Genomic DNA, 27,355 nt, shown 5'->3' with positions numbered 1-27,355 from the left:
GGACCGAGTATAGCATCACCGCCGCGTGACTAGCGACATAATCGAAACAGCGAAGCGCCCCGAATAAGTATTCGATAAAAGTTATACGGAGTTAACGTTATCGAATAAAGATTGTGAATCGCTTAAAGATTGTTGTCGTAATTCGATTTAAAAACATCGCAGGTTTCTTAAAAATTTAGAAGAATATTATATAATGAACTTGCGATGTACTATCGTGCCAATTAACTAGCTTTTCGAGGTAAATGGCGACGGGCTGTTAATCGTATCGCGTCGCAACGACAGGGCGTCGTAAGGATGGACGTAGCAATCTCTCGTAACGTCTCGAGACGACGATCTAGGATTGGCGGAGAGATCTCGTGGGTCGGTGATCGCGCGAAAAAAGGAAATTAAACACCCGTTACAACGGCCTTGAACGGGAGTGGCGTGTCGCAGGTGACGTCGTCCATCGCGCCTTCCTTTCTGAAGGCGCCGCAATCTTGCACTCCACCCCCATTATCCGGCTGTCCACCCCACTTGTCGCTCCACCCGGTAAATCCAGTCTTCGCGAGCGACCCAATCGCCCTTTCGAATAGAGATCGTGTATACCCAGGAAGGCCACGTCCGGGTACGCGACGACACCCCCCTCCCACCCCCCACCGGGTTACGATCGATTAAATATATCCATTAATATCTGGAAAAAAAAAGAGAGGAGGGCGGGAACAGCTGAGTGACGCTATCTGACGCTTTTAATCGAGCCACCATAAATCGCCCTTTCAGCAGGCGCCGTTTCGCGAGCGCTAATGGCGTCTGTGATGGCTCAAAGAGGCGAAATATAAATCGCTGACACGGTTAATTCGGGTCCGGCGCGGTCCTGTGAGATAAAACGCGTCCCACACGTCGGTCGATCGAATCCAACGCGAATCGAACCCGTTCCGATTTCACTGATCCGAGCTTTAGCCGGATCCGAACAAACGCGACGAGCACAAAACGAAACGCTCGAAACTTTTCGCGCGCTCGTTGATAAATAGAAAATACGCTTTTCCTCAGACGTCTCGAAATAACTTGTTTCGTTATACAGTAGAGTACCGATTATACGTTCCGGATAACCGACACATTTAACCCAATTATTTTTCGGTAAATGTTACGGATTATATTTTACACAAATAACGAAATCACAGCCGCCTGCATCCAGCAGTGACGTCGGTGCCAAACAGTTGACGAATAAAGCGTAGGAATTTTATCTATTTTATTTTTTAGTAATAAATTGTATTACCACATTACCCATGGTTATGTTTATTAAAAGCAAAAACATGTTTTTAAGAAAAACCGACAGGGGGTAGGTGTTGAAATTTTTCGGCGAAATTGAAAAATTTCTAATCATTCTGAAAAAATTATTTTTAGTTGCAGGGTTCAATTATAATCATTTTTGGTGGATACATGTACCCCCGAAATCCTACTCACTTTTGAGAAAAAAATTCGAGGTGTGACATTTTTCGACAAATTTTAAAAATTTCAAATCGTTCTGGAAAAATTATTGTTAGGTGCAGGGGTTAATTATAATCATTTTTGGTGAATACATGTACCCCTGAAATCCTACTCACTTTCGAGAAAAAAATTCATAACCGAAAATATAATTTCTGGCCTGAAATGGTTCCCTGAAATTTCATGGATATCTTTAAAAAATCATAACTCCCAAACCGATCGACGGATTTTAATGTTTCAAAAGGCAATCAACGCATATTTTAGTGAAGAATATGTAGAAATTCCAAAAATATTCGAAAAGTTGTTCCTTCACCCCTTAAAATGAGAAAAACCACATAAAAATGGTTCAATTTTCAAACATCTATAACTCCTACAATAGTCAATATATTTCAATGAAATTTTTTTCTGAACTGGAGCTCATGAGTGCCTACGAGAAAGTATTAGATAAAATTTCCGTAGCGCGTCAAATAAATTTATTAAAAATGAAAAACGAATTTTAAGAAAAATCGACAGGGGGGGTTTTTCGACGAAATTGAAAAGTTACAAATCATTCTGAAAAAATTATTTCTAGTTGCAGGGGTCAATTACAATTATTTTTGGCGAATAGGCATACCCTTGAAATCCTACCCACTTTCGAAAAAAAAATTCGAGTAAATGTGAAATTTTGCGTCGTAATTAAAAAATTTCAAATCTTTCTGAAAAAATTATTTTCAGTTGCACGGATTAATTACAAGCATTTTTGGTGAATACACATGCCCCCAAAATCCTACTCATTTTCGAGAAAAAAATTCATGACCGACAATATAATGTGTAACCAAAAATGTTTCTGTAATTTCATTTTCTGTCTCACTTCCTCTTGTGTTCATTTCTGTTGTTCTAGTGCAATGTCTACTCGTATACCTCATCTGTGTCATATTCCTCGTTTTTATCACTTCATACGTAGGTATAGTCCAATTATCTAGTCCAATTTTACTGTACATAGATTATACATTTTTATTCAAGTACTTCATAGTAAATAGATAGTTTAGAACTAGTAAACGGTTTTTCTTAAGACGATGGAGACGTAGTCGGGGGAAACTCATTAAGTTCCAGAGCTCAGCTTGCGCAAGACTGATAGAAATGATTAACTTTATAAAGTATTTTTCTCTTTTTATAATAAATTTTATTATAAGAAATCCATGGTTGTAATAAATCATTCGACCGAATTATTAAGTTTTCGTGCCTGTTCGTTACGCAAATTTATCTTTATTTAATTCATTTAAAATTCCACGCAGATAAAAGTCCAGCGGCGAGAGTTTGGACAAACTCGGTGGCCGAAGTATGCGTTCGATCATGGTAGTTAATACTTCCTCCCAGCACCTCGGGCATTCCCATGGCGGAAACCGTAAACGAGACGCGTATCTGCACACTCTAGATTCGTAAATAATTGAAGCATTTCGATATGAAGTTTAGCAACTTCCTAATGGTACTGCGAAAATTATCTTCAAAGTGTTTCGTAATCTCAGGTAATATACACAGCTCTCGTAAACAGATTAAACGTAAATATTGCTGACCTATTCCTCTTATTTTTTATATATAACATTTTTTTGTTATTTAATCCTACAGAATCTACTAGCAAAATTTGACCATTAAAACCTGGGTTGTCATATAGGTTCGGTGATATTTCAACATCGAAAGTTTCTGAACGAAATATGGGAAAGTGTGCCCGGTTATTGACACAAGGATTAATACAGTTAAAAAACAGCTACCTTCATTTCATTTTTAAACAAAAGCATGTTAAAGTTTTTCAGATTTCACCAGCGCAGTGTCCGTCATGAATGATGACGCGGCAGTACGAAAGCGTTTTAGCAGATTAAGTAGAGTGCTAGATTATGACGGAAAATTTCCTTCGACCCGTATTTCGAGTCCCCCATCTCTACAATTTTTGAAATATTTTTTTCTGATTATTTACTTTACAACAAATTTAATCAACCTTTCAATTATTAAAAGGAAGCCCTATATACTCCCTTTGAAATCTCTTTGTTCGTTTATTTTTCGACGCAATTTGGAGCGATACTGCTGCGACAGAGATAAATCAGAAAAAAGATTGAGAACAAAAATACTTCGTTTAAACAAATTCGAATTCGTTTTCTATAATCTATATCTAAAGCATTGAGTCCACTGGAGAGTTTTTTCATTCGCGCAAACACACGTGGAAGCCTTTATTCTGAAAATTGTCTTGTCACTCGTAACTGCCACAAGGCCGACTCCCACGTGCCCGCGTGGAAAAACCTTTAACTCTTAAGAGCAAAACTTTTCAGTGGACCCATGTTGCTCAAGCGCATCGCCCAGGGCAGGTTTTAATGCATTTTCCTGGGAACCGTATTTGTCGAATTGGTTGTCAAGATTTCTCGAAATGTAATAAACTTATTGACTTAAAATGTCGATGGTGTATTTTTAGATATATTGCTTTATCCAATTTCTTTGGTACTTTTTATTTTATGGCAAAAAATACTATGAAATGAAATTTTTAGATAAAAAATAATTACTGAATACAAAGACAAACTACAAAAATCCCCAAAAATCTGACTATCCCCTTTACGAAAGTCTTCTATTTTAGAACGCTGAAAACATTTATTTATATGTACAGATTTCAAGGAAACATATATTTTTACATAACAATGTTAATTTATATATAAACTTTTATTGGAAGGATTTTTATTTCAAAGATCTTTGACTGAAATATTATTTTCTGTTTTTCAAATATTAATTTCAACAGAAAAAAATACGCGTGCCCTGGAATTCTGTGAGTAATATATTCCATTAATCCGAAACAAAAAGAATGACATTTGTTCGTATTCCATGCAGAAAAAATGCAGAAAATTTACAGGAACGGTGAAATATTTTTTCAAATAGGAAAAAGTTTCATGAAGTTTGGTTCATTAGTGCCAAAGTTTTTAGAGACACTGGCTCGGTAAAAGTAATTTTGAGAAAAACGGCGTTATAATTGGACACCGCAACACGCGACGGTTCCGCCAGCGCAATCAAGTGTATACAGCGGTAGTCTCTAAACCTTTTGGAAGGAGCCTCGATAAAAAACAAGAACCAGAACATTTTTGCACCGCAAATAAGTGGTAGGTTTAAATGATACAAAAAAAAAAAGTATTCCCGTGCAGATGTTAAACCTGGATGATCAATGTAATAAAAATAATTTGCTAAGACTAACTAAGGGCTTAATATTTTCAAAATTAAAAGGATGTATCGATAAACCAGTATTGATCTTTTAGATTTATTACAACGCTTCCTTTGTATAAAAAAAAGTTATTTGCACAGATATAACTCGCATCGATAGCATGCCTGTAACAGAACTACGGATAACATAGAAAATAAAAATTATAAAAAGGATTTAACCTATTTGTCTCGTAAGTGATTTATCTGCCAAACAAATAAAAATGAATTTATTGGTTGTCAGAGCAATAAAAAAAAATAAAACAAATAGAATGGTCAAACGGGGGCATTTGTTGATTCGTGTCGCGTGTTTTATGCCAGCTTCAGACAGTTGTTACGTTTGTTTTATACGAGTCCATGATTTGCAAAGCTCAATAAAAAACAAAATAAGCTTTGAAAATTAATTGATTTATTAAATGAAAAATTCGCGGCTGGTTTTATGTAATTGTTGACGCGCTGACACTGGATGGTATACCTCGAACCCTTTAATTCGCGAAACGCCTTGTTCGTTACCAGATATTTTCGTTGGTACGTCAAATTTTTTAAAACTGACCTGCATAAATCGTGAAATATGCGCGTGAAAACAAACGTGATCGTATACACGGTTAATATGCATAACAATGATTTAAAGTATCATTCGAAAATCTGTTCTCCATTGTCAAGTACACGCGTACCGGGCGAATTTTCAATATTGATTCCCTCGAAAATGAAACCTCGTACGGACAAATTTCATTTCCAATTTTCGATTCATTTTTATATAAAATATAATACATAATCCTCTTTTCGGTCGTAGTACGATTTCCGTCGAACGGTTCGCGTTCGTTCCTTTGACGAGCGAGAATCTACCTGCAATATCAAAGACGAGATTTTCAACGTTCGTCGATTATTAAAATAAATTATTCAAATTTACGATTTACTATTCGATAAAATCCTACCTAATACTGTTTACAAATGCAAGCAGAAATTGGGGGGGGGGTTACAAGCCTCGTGCAAGAAAACTTTATATTTTCAACTCAGATTTTCTTGGATCTCCGGTTGTGGAATTGAATTTCAAGCTTTTAAAATCTTACAGTGGTTTGTTAAGTGTGTGTCGCGAGATTGTACCAAAAAATTCTCTCTTTCGGAGTAGTTTTGTATAAAACTGGTGGATATAATTGGAAAAGTAGTAGTTCAACGTTTCTCAGCCACTAAAGGCACTAGACTAGAACTACCAAGTGTACGCTATTATTTACAAAAGATTTAAAACAATTCGTTGAAGACACAAATCACTACAGAATCGTCCAAAGAATGAGGGTTCAATTGTTTACAAATTTTTTAAAGAAATATGGAAGAAGGGTACAGTTATAAAGTATTAACCTGTCCATAATAAATAATAATAATATTTGAATGGTGATATTTAGACATTCGAATTTAACGCTTTGAAACTGAAACAATTACATTCTCAAGTTGAAACGTTAAACGAAATAAATTTGTATAGGATTCTCGAATTTTTGGTTTAGTGAACAAAATTTACGCGTCAATTCGCAGCGAATAATACGAGATCTCACCGAAGAGAACAAAACTCTTTAATGAAGAGTCAAAGCGTAAGAAACGCGTCAGCTTCGAACGGTGAATGTGCAATCGAGTCTTTCGAAGCCGGGTTAAAGAGAGCAAATCGTCGACGTGGTACATGGACACAATGGTCGTGGGGAACTTACGTTAGCTTCGACCATAGAATTGACAATGGCCAGTTGGCCACCCTCCTCGATGCAAATCTTTCGCGCGTTATTCCAGGTCACCGGTGTTAAAAATTAGAAAAGAAGAAAAGTTTTCCGTGAGTTTCTCGAGTCGAAATGCTCGCCTTCTTCTTACTTTCCAACCTATTATATTAATTCTTTCGTAAAATTTCCCTTTGGTCTCATCGTTCCATAGAATTAATTTCGACACTATATTATCGTGTATAACAAAATTGATTCAGACAGCGCGTAGAAAATAACATAACTTCATCGAAGAAAATAGACGCGACTTTTGAATCTCGAAAGCGACTCCAGCAAAGTTATGCTCGCCATAAAATGTCCCCTTTAAATTCCTTTATACCTCCAAAAGCAATATCTCCGATACAACATACTTTCCGTAATAGAGGGTGTCCCGGTAATCGTGGCGCAGCCGGCATAAAGCGATTCCTTATGCAAAAACAAAATTGAAAAACGGAGGAAAATTTTGCGTCACGACTTTGGAAAATCTATTGCGTATGGACTAGATTGAAACTAGAAATCGTGTACGATCAAGAAAACTTTTTAAGTAAGAATAAGTCGTCGCAAAGTAATTTTCACTATTTTTTGAAACTATTAATGGAAACTATCGCAACGTTTTTGATTTATTTTTCGACATAGAACCCATTCCACTCGCGATTGTGTACGATTACCACCCTGTATGTGCAATTAGAGGTTAAAACGAGTCACCCTACAGACTGGATAGGTCGTAAAGGCTGAATCACAGACGAGGTATACGAGTAGACCTTTCACCTTATGGACTTTCGTGGCCCAATCTAACTTACATACCGACCTGAAAATTCGGAGGTGATTTTAGCGTCTTCACATGGATAGCGATCAATTGAAAAACTATTTACTGAATTAGTATTGATGGGCAGACAGTTGTATCGTGTGCGTAAATACATGTGAGTTGACTATGGAAGAGATTGAAATTCATTTCTGAATCTGTTGGTAACGTTGATAATGGGGTTTCAAGGGGTCTAAAATCTTTGACGAATCAATGAGAATCAAAACTAACCTAATGAAGAAGCTCTTATGATGACCTATGCAAAGCGGATCGCAGCCAATTTGCTAATATTAATTAGATACGATTATTAATTAAACGCTAAATAATATTACCCAGATCTCACCACGTGGAGGTTGCTGCGAATGGAGACCCGCCCTAACCGAATCCCAACCACCCTCCATTAATAAAGATCTTCTGTGATCAATAATCATTGATCGAAAAAGAAACAAACGAAAGTGCAACCAATGAAAGATGCACAACGATATAGTTTTCGAAAGAGTTTGCCTGCCTGACATAATAGTTAATGTAAACGACCAAACACCTGCCTAACTATAGATCTAAATTCGTCTATATCCTACCTATCTATAAATCTAAATTCGTTTACATCCTACGTATCTAATAATCAGACAAAATACATTAAAATATAAAAACTTTGTTGTCTCTGCCATTTATTTCATGATGATTTTCTGAATGATAAACTGAGATAGGAAATAAAATTCGATTAAATTTAGGTTAAGTGAAATAAAACACATGATGATTTCTTAAAACACAACAAACCAATATGAAACAAAATTGTAGCAATTCTTAACTCTTACTTCTCAATTTTTACTTCTGTAATCCTAGAACTTCCATAGGAATATGCCCTGTAACAGAAACTTGTTTGATAGATCAGTAAAAGAACAAATAAAAATTTGACACCTGAAAAAGGACATTTCAACGTTACCAATAAACCTACAATACAGGTACCATATAGGCGTTATCAAATTATAGTAAAAGAAACATCAAATTATTTAATGTCAGTGTTAGGGTAAAGAAAGAATAGATTAAACAATGTATAAAAATTTGTGATAATAATGTAAATAAGTAAAGTGGACTTACTACTTGTTGTCAGATTAGTAGTGGGTTGTTACCAATGATCAGCTGTAAAGTAAGAAAATATTCCTATTATGGCAAATGGAAGGTAGGCAGTTTGTTAAAGCGAAATTTGAATCAGACGATAAACTAGAAGTCAGGGGAGGAATTTTAAACATTTCTTACCGTCGGTCATCACGGTCCGGCACTGGTCAGTAGTGGTCAGCAGTGGTCAGTAGCGGTCACTCCTGGTCAGTCCTGGTCACCAGTGGTCAGCCCGGTTCACTAATGGCCAGAGGTAGGCCCCCGAATTTGCGAGACGCGATCCCCCTGGAAGCCCCAGGGGTACTGAAAGAGTATGTTATCAGTGACTCTCCATATACCTCTTCCTAAGGTGGAAAAGTGGGGAGACGCAAAGACGAAGCTGACAATCTGGTCTACAGAAAAATTATTTCGGTTATTCCTACCTGTTGGCCATTCCTGGACCTTTGACCTTGATGTCAGCCTCACTGTTGACCATCGATGACCATTACCTAACCATTGCTGACAATCGAATAACCAACGACCCATTAAAACCACCACAAAATCGAGGATTAAAGCCTTCTTACAAGGATCCCCTCAAAATTTAATGCACGATCTTTTTAACATTTTGTTCGACTTTGAAGGAGTGTATCTCAAGACTAGGAAATAAAAGAATAAATGTTAATCGGACACCCCGGATAATCGGTACAATAATTTAGGGTTATACTGACCACTGGATACCGAATCCATGCTTATTCTAATAATATTAAGCATAATTTTATAATCGTAAAGAGCACCAAGAAATTCATCAAAGCAGTACTATTCCAAGAATGATAGTTTACAGAAACTGTAATGAAGTCTGAAGGCCATATTTAATGATTTTATATTTTCAATGAAATTAATCGATGATGTCCAATTCTGGACCGTACAGCTCTCATTCCGTTAAAAAGCAATACAATTGATGTAATTTTATTTTCTGTCTCACTTCCTCTTGTGTTCATTTGTGTAACCTGTTGGTAATATTACGAGTGACGCGAAAATGGTAATGGTAATGGTAATGGCTTTAGAGCCCCATAAAAATGGGCCTAAAAATACATTGGATGTAAGGTCTACTCGTATACCTCGTCTGAGGCTGAATCTAGGTCCTATCGAGCATCGTTAAGGTGGGTGGAACAGGTTAAACGTAAGTCGAATTCAACCTCTTCTCGGCTTAAGACTGAAAAAAAAGGGAAGAAGTTCCCCATTCGAGGCTGAGTGTAGGCTGGCGGGTGTATTTAAAATATTTTAATTCAGCCTCGCTTAACGCTTTTCAGCTTGTTGGAAAAAACGTAAGCCGAAATGGTAAGCTGAGCATTTCGACTCGAGCTTAGTTTTCGAGAAAATTTAATTTAAAGATGCCTCTAACGCTAGTGCACTTTACTATCTTCGGGTTTCGTGTTTTTGTTAACCCCTTTACGTACGATTTAATTCCAAATAACTTTTCGAACGCGTACTATTTAATTTTGTTCGTGCAAGGAATGGTAAAAAGAATAAATTTGTTTCGCGTGAATGTAAAAATGTGTAAATAAATGTATAGAGTGATAATTGTACAGAATCTAGGATATAAATAATAGACGCCCTTAATTCAAAGACAGTTTCAAGAATTGATTTTTACGACGTTGATTCCATCGATTTCGACGTCTTTTGATTTACAAATTTATTCCACGCGCGATTGTTCGTGTATAGAGAAGGGTGGTAACAGAGTAGCGAGACGCGTAGGTAATGTGGAGGATGAGATAGAATTACCTAATCATTATATTGACGCGAAACTAGCGACACGCAAGTCGTTAGTCTCTGCAGTTTGTTGTCTTCTCTAAGTTCGTGTAGATCTCGTTTGCCGAGTTTGTGTACATCTCCTAACAGGCACACGAACGCAAATAAATGGTTTCGTCGTTCGTGTTTAATTTTGTTGTTCCCTCAACTCGATAACTGTCGTCAGTTAGGCATCAACTGTGAAAACGCTACACATCCAACGACGTTAAAATTTTGCACGATCGAGAGTAGAAAAGAGAAAAAATTGCAAAGTTCGAACGTGTTAGAAAAATAACTGTTTGCATCGTTAAATTAAGCACCGTTAATTGAGCAAAGATCCCTCAGGAGATTAACTTTAAGATTAAACTTAAAAAGCAACCGTTTACTATAGCTGACGTTTATGTATGAACGTACACACACTTTGTTAGAATACACTGTTATTACCATGATTATTACGACGTTTTTATAAAGCAAAATTAAAGAAGGGCGCATTTCGTGCCCAAGTAAGGTTGATTTTAAACCTAACCTCCGTGCTATTGCGCAAAACAAAATATAAAATAAAACAAAACGAGACCGGATGAAAGGACTAGGAAAAATTAGACGAAATGCTGATGGATAAAAGATCTGGGGCAGCGTTTAAAAGCGGAGTAGGTTGGAAGAGCACGTATTTCTGGAGGAAGGAAATACAGGAAAACGAAGCCTGAAATTTTAATTACTTTTCAACACTGTGTTGTATCTAACGAATACATCGCAACAATGATAATTATTTACGTCGAATACCTATGTGTCTCTGTTGTTTCTTTTCTTCGACCACGCATTTCGAAGCTCAGTGTTCGTTTCTCGTTGCCCCAGGATATTTTACATACAGGATACCCGACTACCTCGAAAAAGAATTTAATGAGAAATTCTAGAATCCAAAATAAGACGAAAATCAAGAACACTAATTTGTTAATTGAGACCTCGTTAAAAAGTAATTTTTTTCGTAAGGAATTAAAAGTTTTATTGTTCTAGATTTTTAGGAATACGAAGAGAGACTCTTAAACTATACGAAAACATTTTTTTAGTTCATTTTTTATTATCTGTTATTAAATGGTAGTTAATTCTATCTGACGATGTAACTATAATTACTGTACAGCGTAACATGGAGATTTTCTTAAAACTGATTGGTTTCCATTAGCACTGAACTTATTTAAAATAAAAAATATGGAAAATTTTTAAAACTACATACGAAGAAATTCTGTTTCAGTATGAAAATTTTTTCTTCATTACTATTTAATAAAAGATAATAAGAAATGGAGTAAAAAAATGTTTTCCTATAATTTAAGTTCTCTTCGCGTTCCTAAAGGTCTGGAACAACAGAACTGTTAATTCTTTACGAAAAAAAATTAAAAAGTAAACTTTAATTTTAACGCCTGTCAGACGAGAATTCCCCGTTAATGAATGATGACGCTATAACGAACGAACCGACGACTGCAACGTATAATGCTTGATGGTATCTTCCCGAAAAACGGGGAGAACTTTTTCCAGGGTATTCGATACTTCGAAAAAGCAACGGGAACTTTTTGCAAACCGATGGAAAATTTGTAGCGGCGGAAGAACGGGGTAAAAGAACGTCCATCGGGCTCGTCGTTTCCCATCGATCGACGCAATTAGTGTAATTGCAAGTCGGACCGGCGCTTGACCTATCTTCGGCAATTAATGCAGTCCAAATATCGTCGGTCGGCGCTCTCAGTGCCGCGGACCGTGAATAACGGTAATCGCACCCGTAATGCGACAACGGAGAAATTCCGTCGGTGTTTCTTAAACGTTGGGGAAATTCTGGAACGATGGTTCGGGTAATGAGCGACACTCCAGCAACAGCTGCCGCCGGAAAATATTTCCGTTCGCTAGCACAGACCGACTGTATCGATGCGTACCCCATGGTCTGTTGTTCATCGTTCGACGACGTGCACTTCAATTACGGTAATTGCAACTTCGGACATCGTTCGACGGCTCATTAGAAAGTAACACAATTTAAACGTCCACCACCCCACATCCTGGAACGGTTGTCGCGCGTCCGCGAAAAACCATAATTATACCGGATGCGTGGTAATTTAGTTTATCATCCTCTGCAAGCGAACGGGGCGGCAAAAATGATAAAAGTGCTAATTGATATCGGCTCCGCTCGTCGAAGAAACTTACCGGGCGCTGTTTCCTAATTATTTTAATCGCCAATTACGCTGTCAACGGAGCCGTTAAAAGAACGAACTCTGGAAAAATCTTTTTATTATTTGAATGATAGAATATGGAATTTAATTATCTTCTTTAAAGTAGTAACTTTTGTTTGAAAACTTGTTCTCTGTGTCTTAAAGATTGCTAGTTAGAACGTAGGATCGAAATAATGCCAAATTTTCAGCGATTACTTTCAATTATTTGGAATGAATTTGGACACTAAAAGGAATTATAAGTATACCTATACCGGGTGTACGGTCACTCATCGGAAAAATTTTAATGGGAGATTCTAGAGGCCAAAATAAAACGAAAATCAAGGATATCAATTTGTTGATTGAGGCTTCGTTAAAAAGTTAACAAAAAATTTCAAATCGTTCTAAAAAAATTATTCCTAGTTGCAGGGGTCAATTACAATCATTTTTGGTTATTAGACATACCCCAGAAATTCTACTCATATTCGAGAAAAAAATTCAAGGTGTGACATTTTTCGACAAAATTTAAAAATTTCAAATCGTTCTAAAAAAATTATTTTTTAATGCAGGGGCCAATTACAATAATTTTTGGTCAATAGACATAACTCCGAATCCTATTCACTTTCGAGAAAAAAATTCATTACTGGAAATATAATGTCTGACCATAACAGTCTGATTACCCTGACAAAAAAAAATTTCAAATCGTTCCAAAAAAATTATTTTTAGTTGCAGAGGTCAGTTACAATCATTTTTTATGAATACACATACCCCTGAAATTCTACGTACTTTCGAGAAAAAAATTCTTTACCGAAAATATTACTGTGTGGCCTGAAATGTTTCCATAACTTTTTAACGAAGCCTCAATCAACATATTGGTATTTTTGATTTTCGTCTTATTTTGGCCTATAGAATCTCGCATTAAAATTTTTCCAAGGGTTGGCCGATCACCCCGTATATGCTCTACGGTGTCTTCAGCTTCATAATTTCCTGAATTTCCGGGGTGGGAATCTTCTCTTGTTAGGTTACGTCGCATTATCGTAAATGAAGAGTGACTGTCTGCGACGCGGTTTAAAAAATGTAATTTCACTTTCAAAATGAATTGCAAAATTAAATGATTCTTATGAAGGTCTTTGATTTTACTACGACCACATGACTTGATATTTTAATTCTACTTATTTTAATCAATTGAATATAGAAATAAGATATTACTGATACGATAATAAATTGTCAGTGACAAGGATGAATGTTTTAATTAATTTTTTGTTAAAGTTCGATACTTCATCCTGTATGCTTGTACTATTATCCACGAAAAAGGCTCTTAGAAAAACTAAATACAACAATAAATGATACAAGAAAAAATACCAAAGCTGATTTCGACAAACTTTTAAAGATACCAGGTACATAATTTAGATCTAGAAGGAAGAACATTATTTTGAAAATCTCAAATGTACATACGACCAGATGTAATCTGTTTTACGTAGGACGTTTCGGTGACATCTTGATGTTGTATAAGAACGAACGCCAAAGTCTCTTCCACCAAACTTTGTATGCTCTGGACCCTCGACGTTTCATTGAAAATCTTTGTATGTTTCTTGGAAAGACCGAGTGTGACAAATCGACAAGTTGGTCCATTTCACTACAGTCTGAAATATAAATTTTATATTTAATGCGATTTAAATACACACGCCCATTAAAAACGTATACCTTTGACTTTCCATAAAAACATTTCTCCACGATGTATGAAAACTTTATCTTTTATAAGTACTCCATATTTTATTTTTAATGTAGATTTTTAATGATACGAAACAAGCTCAAACAGATTTTTCAGATAGTAATATTCTGACTTAATCGTAGATAAAATTATTAACGTTTTAAATTAAGGATGCATATTACTCTTCACAAGTATCAATGTAATCGAAACTACAATACAAGTCCAATAATTAAGCTACGAAACTGGACATTTCTGCAACGATAATTAATGCTTCTACTCTCTTTAAAAAAATATACAAAAAAGATTCATTTATTTAATAAAAAAATCCTATTCTACGTGCGATTTTGGGTCGCACAAATTTGAGTAGCTCCAGTGTCTGTAATTAAATTTGTGTAGTAATTATATTTAATGTATTTTATAACGTAATAACGAATACGTTTCGTAATTTAATAATACATAAAATGTCATTAGTATATAAATTTACTTACACGGCCTACAGTTACTCAAACTTAGCATGTGACCCAAAATTACATCCCGGTAGAATTAGGGTTAAAAGCAGTAGCGAGTGGAATACCATTAGCACGAGCAACGAAGACATTTAACGTTCCATGAAGTATACTTAAATGGCAAGTATAATATAACGGAAAACTGCAATATCACAAAATAAGTCTTTTTTACATTTTTAATAATTATATACGATTTAAACAGAAACTAAAAAATTGATTAATATATATAACAAGCGTTTCCATCACGGTTGGTAAAATAATAAACGGGGTAACAAGCACTGATTATAGAAAGTTCGTAAAATCTGTTAAATTAGCATAATTTGCTGAAGGAATTAATGGATCATGAAATAACCACAAACTTGAAAAGAGGGTTGAATACGGTTTATGTTTATTTTAACTCTCGTTCACTGAACCGATGTTCGGATGTTACTTTACGCTCTACATATAATCATCGATCCGAAAAAATTAGTGTCCGTCGTATAGCGTGTTTTAATTAGAAAACGTGAATAATTACGACTGTAATTACCGTTGCTCGACTTTCGATGTTAAATTAATACACGGTAATTCTGAATATTTTTAATATACCTAATACAAATAGCAATATACATTTCATGTATGTTATTTCAAAAATATGCGAAATAACATTTTGTTATTCTCCGTGTACCATTGTTCAATCCAGCCTTTATGCTTTTTAGATTGTGAGATATAAAATCATTAATGCATTATTCGTCCAATTATTATTACGTTGCAATTCTCTTTGGTTGGTTTAAAAACTAGCATAGAAATATTACGAAGGCAAATAATTTAAATTAAATGTTAATAATATTATTTGTAATTCAATATATTCGCGTTACATGGTATCCACCCGTATCGTTATATCCGTGATGATTTTTATTTAATTTGTTTTTTTTATTATTTAATTAAATGTTTAACGTGTTACGTAAATGTATACTAAACGATATTCTATCTTTCATTTTATTTTATTAATTTAGCTATATATATTAGGAAAGTAACGTCCAAGACACGCTAACAATATTTTTATAACTGTTTGAATACGTGGCGAAAAATTATTCAACCACGATAGGTAAAATGAATCATCAAGGATAACAAATGATTCATTATTCGTATGAATTATTCATCCGAACAATGTCTTCCTAGAATTATCTCGGATAAACATTCAATCTACATTATTCAAATATCGCGGAGCTCTGCGATGGCGGCTGAATTAGAACGGCTCTGGTCATTCTCATTTACGCTATATTATTCAGCCATCGCGATGCTTCGTATTACACGGGTCGAAAAACGAACGTTTAAACGTTGATAAATAACATTTTTGTTTGCCAATCACGAGACTGAAAACAAATCACGAACAATTCCAACCGTTGTCAACGGATATAAAACTGACGTAACAATATTTTCATTGCCGACGAGACGCGTAAAGGAATTAATTAATTATGCGAATACCGATTCCGTTAATCTACGGTACATCGATCGAACAGCGGCGCGGGTTTCGCGAGATATCGCGGCAATAATAACGTTACAATTCCTGCACGTGAGATACCTTTTTCAAACACGATTAATAGAAATTCGAGCTGCCAGTCGAGCAGATATTTAAAACCGCAGAAGTAAAATTTACTCTGGCGGCGGTGGCGTTGCGGTTACGCCGGGCAAAAATGAACAACGCGCCGTGTATATTCAAATAACACGTAACCGCTCGTTAGGTCTCGGGGGTAAAAAATTAAATTGGTTTGTCGAGTGGAACGTTAATGGGACGACCGCTTTTATTTCTACCGTTGCCGGCAAGATTGAGTAATTCTCGCTTTCCAGCAATAAAATCGGGACCACCGGTTGGCTCGAACGGTAGCGCCAAACCATAAGTTTTACATATATTCGTGGGTGGGTCGTGAATTCGCTCAGGCGAATCAGTCTTTCTTATCTTGGATTTTTCAGCCGCAAACGATCGGTTTCCTGCATCGGATTTGTTTCCGTGTGTCTTAAAACAATTATATTCACTTCCTAAACAGTCACCTTAAAGAGAAATCGTTCGTAAAAGCGTGAAAATAGATAGAATACATATATACATATATTTCTAACGATACGCATGAAATTACTTGAGATATTTAATCTGTAATCATTTAATATTGAATTATTCTGTAATCAAAGATAGCGTTCCGAAGAGAAAATTACATGTATAGTTGAAAGTGAAACTTTTATTGTTTTACATATGCAAATTACTTTAATTATTTATTTTTACCACAAGTATTACGTTTTTTAATTTATGTATAAACGCTGCAAAATTTAGAGCAACTGAAACTTTTAGTAAATTTGTAAAAACATGATTGATAGCGAAGAACGTCGAACTTTCTTCGTACTAAAAGCAATATAGAAACTTTGGGCGCAACTTCCTGCAACCTTCAACTCTGCACGAATTTTAACAAATGGACGCCCGGAGGTACTCCAACGTCGTCTTGCATTCTGAACGCGTATCACGCCGTGTAACAGCATAAATAGCGGTTAAGAGACTGAGACGTTTTCGTTGCGTAGACCTTATCTGTTGTTTGAAGCCAACGAAATCCAAAAATAAATTTTACAGGCGTCCCAGAGAATTTCATGGTCGAAAAAGCAGTCGGGAGAATAACCGGGAAGATATATTTAACGGAACCATGGAAACTTCAGATCCGTTTATATCAAACATAAATCAAAGAAACAGCTAGCAAAAACAGCGGCTCAAAAAACTTTAAATTGTCTTGCGAAGTTTTATCGTTTCTGTGCTCTCTATCTACCGAACCAGAACCATCGACATCCACGTTGTAGCTATGGAGGAAACAACTAAAGACGAATTTCTCATTGTTTTATGTTTTAGTTTACCGATGGAGATAACGTTGAATCGATTCTTTTTTTTTGTTTTTCTTTTTCTTGCCGTAAAATAATTGTACAGATGTTTTTAATTTTGGTCACGATTCCCAGACCGCGGTGTAGCGAGCATATTCTCGTATTACAGCGCTCACCCGCCGTGTTAACCCTTAACCTTTAATTACACGCGCCTTAAAATGCAACATATGTAATTACTCGCGTGATGTGTTTTGTACGCCGTCGTAAAAGAGCGCTCAAGAATCCATTAAAAGAGCAACTGTTCGTAATCAAATTTGCGCATACTACACAAATGTCCAAATAAAAATCACTTGTCGTAATCAAGCTGGCGGAAAATTATAATTACAAAACTATACGATATTATTGCATAGATTTAATTGCAAGTTATTTAAATCGATTTTGACAAATTTCTAAATACGTATAATTGAAAGTAGTTCCAATAGATTTGTAATTGGCCTCATTTTCTTAACCTATTGAAAATATTGTCATAAAGAAGCGATCAGCGTCACTGAATAAAATTCGTTTCTATTTTTATTATAAAGTATCTTTTATTTCCAAAGGAGTTACCATTTCTCAACATAGTTTTCCAGCATTTGCAAGCATTTCTCGCAAAGCAGAACTAATTTATGTATTGCGCCTTCGAAGAATATGCATTTCGATTTCTCGACATCATTTTCAACGTTGCATCCATCGCCTCATCGTCCGCGTTGAAATTATTCCCAACCGTATCTCTCTTCATTTAGGAAAACAGGTGAAAATCGCGGTATGATAAGTTTGAACTATAAGGTGGAGGATCCCATTGTTTCCCCTGAAATTAACGTAACAGCTTTTGTGTTGCAACCACAGAATGTGAACGAACATTATCGCGGCGAGGAGCAACCTTCCCTCCCAGTTTCCCGAGTCGTTTGTTTTTTATGGCCGACAGATTAACGACTCGGGATATTGACGATACACAGAAACCAATCCCCTATAAATAATTATTTACCCATAAGAATGTTATAACAGCGTGGGACGTTGCAAAAGTTACAGGAAACACGAAAGTCAGGGAATTATCGATTTACAGAATTACGAAATAACAAGAGTCGTTAAAACTACGAGAACTTCAATTACACTTTGTGAATCATTTACACTATATGTATCGTGAAGTCGGACATTTTTGTGAGTTTTAAAGTAATTGGATAGATTTTAATTATCATTCAATTTTCAACAATCAATCGTGTTTCCCCTTCTGATTTCTAACTTCTCGCGTCTATCGTGTTACAAACAAAGCAACCCTCGTTCGTGAAATATTAAATTCTAGACGAGATATGTCGTTAAAGTTCGAAAAACATCGTGGGGCCGAATCGATTGATTTTATCAACGAGTCGGCGTTAAAAAACAACCGTTTTGATAAGTTTACGAGTCTCGCTATTTTAGCGACCGTATCGTCCCATTATCTCCGCACGCAATAAACCATTCGACGGCCAGCTCATCCACCCCCTCTCGGTCGTTTCCTCTTCTACGTCCGTTTCCTGAAAAAATATCAGCCAGTGGATGGACGATAATTAAACGAAACACTTTTTATTTCGTTTGCTACGGATTCTTTTGCTCTGCAGCGCTTCGAAACGTCTTCCGAGCTTCGTCTTCCGGCGAACACGGACCTTTTAAGCTCGACGGAAAGAGATGGTGGACGCAAAATTAGAGATACCGCGTCGGACGTGTCGCGATTAAGCTCGCGGATGAAAAACGATCCTCTTCGATCTCCCGGAACCAGGAAAAAAAGGTTAATGAAAATACGGTACGAGTACGTGCCCGAATTGTTCTCCCCGGACGAGAACGGCGTTCGCTCGGAGCGAAATAAATGATCAGCGATCGCCGCGGTATATCTCGGGTGGTACCGCGAACGGAATCAGCCCTAACCCAGTTTCTATTTCCATCCCTCGATTCTCGTTGCCTCTAATTTGATAGAGGAATGAAACGTCGGAAGGGGGAACGCTAATTGCGCCGTTGAATCGACAAAAAGTCCCGACTACTCGGTTACTTTGCTTCAATTATCTCTCTAACGTAGAAGGAAGAAAATTGGTCGATCGAATTACTTTGGACCTGGAATCCATTTGCCGTGACAGAGTCTTTCTCTCTAAGTTGAATACTGTACTTCCTGACTAACTGTCGCAAGCGCGAGACCGGGCATGGGGGCACGTATAGCTCGATAATTTAGAAAAGGTCTCCGAGGGACCCGGACGTGGTGGGAATGAGACTGACAATGAACATCCATAACGAGTTCGATTTCGATCGAAACTTTCCTGGTTTTCATCACGAATTTTTTATGAAAAATTATATGGCGCAGGTATCGGTGAAAAAATGAGAAAATAAAATAATCGCCTGTAAATACTATCGGTTCGTGTTAAATTGATGCGAAATGATGCGAAATGACGCTTGCGATTAATTATGAGTTGGATTCTTGGAAGCGAGCGTCCATTTTTAGTTGTAAATATGTACACGATATCGATACGAAAATAACTACGCTCGCGATTAATTACAAAGTCAATTGTTGGAGCGTCCATTGTTCGTCGATCGTCATAATGCATTAATGTTCCCGGTGTTATTACCCGAGAACATGCTGTTGTGTTGCATAGCTGCTGGGCAAAATTTAATCTGATCATATTTACCACTGGTATTTACCGTCTGATCTCTGTGTATTTACGATTGTAAATCTTTAAAACATGTAAAAGCTGTCTAATTTATCGCGTGATTACGGTACGATTACACGCAATTTTATCGTTTCGAGCGTAATCAGATTACATGTTACTCCGGTTACGAGGCGACAAATTCAACAAACGAAACCGTATCCTTTACCAGTAATATTCAAGCCCACGAGGCGAACCTTGAATGTTGGACTTAGCTCGGGATTCGCGAGTATATATTGAACTTGACTCTAATGCCTCGGTATCCACAGACAGTTCGCCGCTCAAGAATGGCTATTACGAGCAAGAAACTCTCTATTGGACGCGGAAGAGCATTGAGAATAAGACGCGGCAACTTCCGTTGTGCTCGCTCGTACAGAAGAACGCTCATTCTCGATTCCGGATCTTACGTACGGTGTCCATTCGAAAGTAAAACTCTGAAGAGCCGGTATTAAAGGTAAGACTTTCCAGTGGGCACCGGCATTAAGATTAAGGGTACCTTTCACACGGACGTCGTGGGAACCGAGCTCGCGAGCGGCGAAACAACTTCCGGTGCGATAGCTTTTCCGTATGCTCTCGCGAACTTCTTATTCTCGAGAACCGGCTTCTTATTCTAGAGAGAAAAACTTTCGAGTGGACACCAGGCATTAAGAGTAAAACCCTTAAGTGGACACCAGGCATAAGACTCTCTGGGGCAGGGATCCTCAACGGGAGTGATACGACCGCCAGCTGCGTTTAAAAAATAGAAATGTATCGAAAACTACGAATGTATTCGAAAAAACATACGAGAGTCTGTCAATACATTTGACTCACTAGAAAATATTTGGAAAGTATATTCTCGTTGTTATTTATTTTAGTGCTTTTTCTTGTACACAGTGTGTTCAGCCACCCCTGGGAAAAATATTAATGGGAGATTCTAGAGGCCGAAATAAGACGAAACTCAAGGGTATTAATTTGTTGATTGAGACTTCATTAAAAAATTATCAAAAAATTTCAAATTGTTCTAAAAAAATTATTTCTAGTTGCAGGGGTCAGTTACAATAATTTTTGGTGAATACACATAACCCCGAATTCCTACTCACTTTCAAGAAAAAAATTCATTACTGAAAATATGTCTGACCATAACTGTCTGGTTATCCTGAAAAAAAAAAATTTCAAATCGTTCTAAAAAAATTATTTCTAGTTGCAGGGGTTAGTTACAATCATTTTTGGTGGATAGGCATACCCTTAAAAACTTACCCACTTTCGAGAAAAAAATTCGAGTAGATGTGAAATTTTGCGTCGAAATTAAAAAATTCTAAATCATTCTAAAAAAATTATTTTTAGTTGCAGGGGTCAATTAGAATCATTTTTGGTCAATAGAGATACCCCCGAATTCCTATGCGATTTCGAGAAAAAAATTCGTTACCGAAGATCTAATTTCAAGCCAGAAATGTCACTCCAAAATTTCGTGCGTATCTTTAAAACGTCATAACTTTTGAACGGATTGAAGGATTTTAATGTTTCAAAAGGCAAATAACGCGTATTTTAGTGCAGAGTATGTAGAAATTCTAAGAATATTGAAAATGTTGTTCCTTGACCCCGAAAAGTGGGAAAAACCACATAAAAATGGTCCAATTTTCAAACAGCCATAACTCTTACAATAGTGAATATATTTCAATGAAATTTTTTTCTGAAGTAGAGCTAATGGGTACCTACAAAAAAGTATTACACAACTTTTCTATTCGGCATTACACAAAATTACTAAAAATGAAAAACGAATTTTTAAGAAAAATTGACAAGATGCTAATGTCAACGAAAAAAAAAATTTTTAAATCGTTCTGGAAAAATTATTTTCAGTTGCAGGGTCTAATAACAATCATTTTTGGTGAATATACATACCCCCGAAATCCTACGTACTTTCGAGAAAAAAATTCTTTACCGAAAATATACTGTGAGACCGGAAATGTTTCTATAACTTTTTAACGAAGTCTCAATCAACAAATTAGTATCCTTGATTTTCGTCTTATTTTGTCTTCTAGAATCTCCCATTAAATAATATTTTACACCTAGAAATAGAAGAACAATTTTCCACCTCAGATTTGAAGCGTATACTTGTTATTAATTGTTTTGGTAGTAAAATTACAACATAGAGATGTATATTTGTAAATAAAATATTTTCGCATAAAATGCTTCGAAGCATTCAGCACAAATTGAATACAAAAATGAATTTCCAAAAGAATCCTTGTTCGCCACTAACGACCAAATATATCCAAACGGATTCTTTGTTGTAAATTCTTCGACCAAAAATTTTCCCAACGGAAAGTACGCGAAATATTTAATAGCAAAATAGGAATAACGATGCAAGGTATCTCGTTTACAGCCGACATCGCGGTGGCGAGATATTTCTTCGCGAAGAAAGGGTTGAGCCAACAATGGAGATAGTTACCCGGAAACGTAACCCAGCGGATAACATTCAAGTGTTTAATTGGGAACCCGAAAAAAGGACGAGGTGAATACCGAACGAAGAAATAGCTCTCGTGTTCGGGGACTGTGGAACTTCTTAAATCGCGTTTCAATTTCACCCTTTCGATAGAGGGTCGTCGCGAGAGCTCATAAACCTTGCCGGAAATCAGAATGCTAAATGGACCGAGGAGGACTTACTTAAGCGTCGGGAAGAGGGGGATCCCGGGGACTTTGAGGGTGAAATCTCGAGCGCCGAGGCGGTCTTAGGTTCGCGTCAAAAACGTAAAGCTAGAAAGGCAAAAGACACGCGTGCAACCCGAGCGAGGGGAATCGATCGGTCGTTCTTATTCCTTAAAATGGCTTCTGCTCTTCCCCCGTACGTAGCGGAGGTAATAAGAACCAGTCGCGAGGATCGGGGACAAGATTTAAAGCGAGCCAATCGCTGCCATATAAACGTTTTTCGAATATACTGCCATCGACAGGAGAGGGGGGAGGTGTGTTGGGGGTGGCGTCGAGAAGCTTCGACCAATAACAATATATACTACCGGGCTTTATCAATGCTATTTGTCTTTCGATTGAAAAGCCGGAATGAATTCAGAAAGGGCGGAACCTTAAGTCGGGAGCGATCTAAAACGACGGAACGATCTCCGCCTAGCGTCGGGACGCTCGATTTACGGCCCGCGCCGGAGACGACCGCCGGATTTATCTTCCGCTTCTCACCCGCGGATTAAACAGACCAAATAAAGCATCGTCGTATCGCGGAGAATACGGTTAAGGGAAATTCATTTTTCACCCAACGCTTCGCGCGGGCAGAACACGTGAGAAAAATTCGGTATCCGACGCCCCCGCACGGAAACGCAATCCGTCTCGGGGACACTCTAACTCGCGAAACGTTTGAATAAATTGTTCGACCGGCTAGATAAATATCGGACCAGGGTCGGTATAGAATCTTCAAATACTGGCCAAACGGGGTTTCCTTAAACTTCAAAATTCCTTTCTCGAAGATTAACACTATTATTATCAACACTAGGTTTACGAACTCATTCAGATTCTCGTTAATATTATTTGTTAGCAGTTTATGTTGAATTTAATATGGAAAACTGCATTTCAATGTCAATACAACGAATTACGAGTGTTCGTAAACCTAATGTTAAGTAAGAAAAACAAGGCTCACACGTTTACTTTTCGTTTCAGTGTTTGAGAAATCTACAAGTGAAAATGACGTCTTCTTTTTCAACAGAGAATTGAATTACAGCTTTTAAATAAACATAAAATTGTTGTGTTTCTTGACGAGCCATTACCGCGACACGACACCGATTCAATAATATTTCACGAAAGGAAACATAAATATACGATTCGATAAATGATGAGGCTCCCGATATCCCGTAATGGATCCATGGCATTAAACTTTCATTCCACGCGAGAAGTTTCTTCTTTGTAACCGTGTAACTCTTTCTCGAACCACTTTAGGGTATAGAGAACAATAAAAAAAAGAGTTATTCTAAGCGATAACCTTAAAAGTTCGCTGGTAGTGTTCTTTTATTGATTCGGTCGCCGTGTCGACGGTGGACATTTTCTTAGACCGTGATCAAAAAATAGCGTCCACGGTTTCGCTTGTAACAGAACGGCAATGATTACGCGTAAAAATGTACTGAACATTCCGTGATACGTATTTTTCTGAAAAAATGGCACGCTCCGGTGGCATTTCAACGAGCAAAGGGAATCTCCAACGAAATTCTGGCGCGCCAGAGGCGAGCCACGCGAATGAAGCTGTCTCGTTCAAAGCAAAAACAGGCACCAACACTTTTTAATTAATGCATTCCGCGTCTACTGACATCCTCATTTTCCGTACGGAATATTTGCCCGGTGGTAAACGGGTCACGCGGATGGAGCACTTCGCGAATCGCCTTTGCGATAAGGCGATTAGAACCGGGTACGGGTAGCGTATAAGATTTCCCTTCTATAACCGTGTCACCTGTTATTGAACATGTACGCGGTACAATCTGTCTACTGTACACGATTCGACCAATATTTCGTTCATCGCGCGGAAATGGAAACACCATTGTCCGAGTCGATGATTCTTAGCAATAAGTTGAATTCGATTTGAAACTATTCGGTACAAAGCAGGTTAAAGGTGTTCCAAGCGATTATTATTAACACTTTCGAACATGAAACTTAATTTTTTAAGGGATTTTATATCAATGATATTTTAAACATAATTTCTGGAAATAAAATAGATAAATTTTTGTTTTACAAAGTTATTCGAAGGTCGGTGTAAAGCATGTTCATGAAAAGAAATCTTTTTTCTTAACAGAATATCTTGACAGATCTCTGATTTTTTTACATATTTTAGTAAATTAATATATATAACCCGACAAAATAATTTCGAATTCACAAATATAAATCGAGGCACAAAGGTTTGCCATTGAATAACAAAAATCCTAACGATCGAAGTCGGGTTCGAGCAGCGTATAAGATAACCGTGTTACCTGTTATCGAGTATTTCGTCGTTCACGCGGAAAAGGAAACTTCGAAACGCCGTCTATCGCGCAAATTGATGCTTCTTAGGAATAAGTTGAATTTAATTTGAAACTATAGGGTACAAAGTGAGCCGTTCGAAGCAATAAATGGATTTGTCTCGGAAAGTAAGTTGAATAGGAAATGAACACGGAGATACGGAGAATCAAAGGATTTTCTATACTTCGAGGATAAAAGGCATTAGAACTTTTCAGAGAAGTAGACGTATGTATATTGCGAGGAAAGGAAACGTTAAAGGAATTTCAAGAACTTTTAATATTTTTAAAACTGCAAAGTACGTAGACTTTTTCACTCGGAGTTGGGCGGTCAAAAAATCACTGCTATATCGGATCTAATTAAAAATCTTAACTGTTGCACTCGAATTATTAATATTAGAAAAAAGAAAAGCTATGTAATTCTTTTTTCGTATATCTTATTTTTGAATATAATTATACATTCTATAAAATGGTTAATCGACTAATTAACTAAAGACAAGAGCAATTCCAATGTCCGTTTTATTTATTCGCGTTGTTACGGTTTCTCGTTCGGAGTAGTATCTTTAATTAAGCGAAATATAAAGTACAAGTTTTAATGAAAAATTGTGATTAAGTAGCGCGCGAACAACCGAGTAGTCCAAAGCTGAAAATTAAACGCTAAAAAGATCCAAAGGATAGATCGTCGGTGTTAGCGTGGAAGCGTTTAATCCCCGAATGCACTTCGCCTTGAGAATCCTAAGAGATTCTAATCGCAGAGGATCTTGTTGGTCGGGTAATTGAAAAGCTGGTAGCTCGAGTAGATAAACATTTATTTGCCACCCTCTGACCGCACGACCGATAAATTCACCGAAACTTTGTTCGTGGCTGTATTTTATTAACATAGGCGGGGACAGACAATGATTTATCGTGCACCGGAGACGATTAAGGGGGCAGTCTGGGTATTTTCGACCGAAAATTAAGGATCCATTATAATTGTTTCTTGTTTTCTTTTTTGCTACGAAGGAATAATTACTCGTCGACGCCTTATTTTTTTTCCAGTTAAAAAATATAAATATTGGGGCCGATGATTTAAGGAGGTGTTATCGTGATTTAAGGAGAACCGTACGTTTTGCCTTTTTTCGGAACAAAGTTCGACTCACGCCACCAGCATTAACGCTGTTCAGGGTGGTGTCCAACTTACAAAAAATAGAATTAAAAACGTGACCATGAAGTTTAATGTACCGTTAATAAAAGTTTTTTAATAAAAAAAACTTTGTTACGCGCGTAAGCTGAGAGTTCGGAAATTTTTTTAAAATTTAACACCATCGGTTATCACTGCTTGGAAAATCATCGCCTAAGAAATTGCTTAATACACATTTTAAAATACGTTCTCCAACATCGTTACGAAACTTTTAATTTCGCTGTTTTTAAGACGATTATCAAGCGATACTTTGATTCTCTGGTGGTGTGTTTTTTTAAATACAATCATATTCGACGTCGAAGCCAAAAAGTTTGTAATAAATCCGACTTTAGAATGGCTTTCCAATATAAAAACAAACTAAAAAGAACACTGCAATGTTATATACGAGATGTACAATACAATAAATCACACAATGGGCGTATAAAAAGGAAAGACGAAGAATCTACGAACAAAAACTAACCTTCGAACCAAACTGGCGCTAGTATTGAAACTTGAAATTTCACGTCACATTTCCATACTTTAAACTACAGAAAAATATACAAACGAGTAAATAAAACGATGCACTCTAAAGTTTTGATATATTCCAGCCGTGATTGCCACGATTGAAAAAGCTTCTGCAAATTGAAGTTTTTTTTTACCCCGTTGCAAATTAAATAACGTTGATAATTCTTTAGACGCCTCGGTATTCCACACACGCTGCCTCTGTCGACAAAAAGATAATCCGTTTTTCAGGGAGCCAAAAATAATTTGGATCACAGGGGGGGATTAATGGACGAAGGTGGACGCGAATCTCCTTCCTTTTCCAGCCGATACGTAATTGCGGAAGCAATTAAATCGTAAAATATTGAGCCACCTTCGAGCGTAACTGGATACAGTGTGCGTTATTCACCGCGTGTTCGATATTCCCGCGACATGAATATCGCAATTTTTATCGCCGCTACAAATCACGCGCAGATCACTTGAACGCGCATTTATTCCCGCATGGAAAAAAAATATACGCCGAGTTCGAACTGTAATTGAAACCGATCGACCCCCTTTCCCCACCCCACCCCGGCACACGACATTTCTATTAACGCTTCCCGATGTTTATTTCAGATGAGACGTAAATCCCAGAACGCGCCTTTTTGCTTCCTGCTGCTATCGCTGTCGATCGCCTCGACCTACATTGTCCCTGTCGTCGGTCATAAGGTGAGT

At 36.9% G+C, this 27,355-nt stretch overlaps 1 protein-coding gene across 1 annotated transcript in view; it reads left to right on the top strand.

The window, feature by feature from the left end:
- Nucleotides 1-27,355, top strand: part of LOC122395563 (follistatin-related protein 5-like) — a 121,725-nt gene that overhangs the window by 63,979 nt on the left and 30,391 nt on the right. The window contains exon 2 of the mRNA XM_043393237.1: nt 27,257-27,349. Within this exon, the coding sequence (XP_043249172.1) occupies nt 27,257-27,349 (93 nt within the window). The remainder of the gene's footprint in view (nt 1-27,256; nt 27,350-27,355) is intronic.

Source organism: Colletes gigas, unplaced genomic scaffold, assembly GCF_013123115.1.
Source record: "Colletes gigas isolate AHSC1104 unplaced genomic scaffold, ASM1312311v1 Colletes_gigas_Sc00006, whole genome shotgun sequence".
Taxonomy (NCBI): Eukaryota; Metazoa; Arthropoda; class Insecta; order Hymenoptera; family Colletidae; genus Colletes; species Colletes gigas.
Note: the sequence above shows the minus strand (reverse complement) of the source record. Positions and strands in the feature narration are given on the sequence as shown.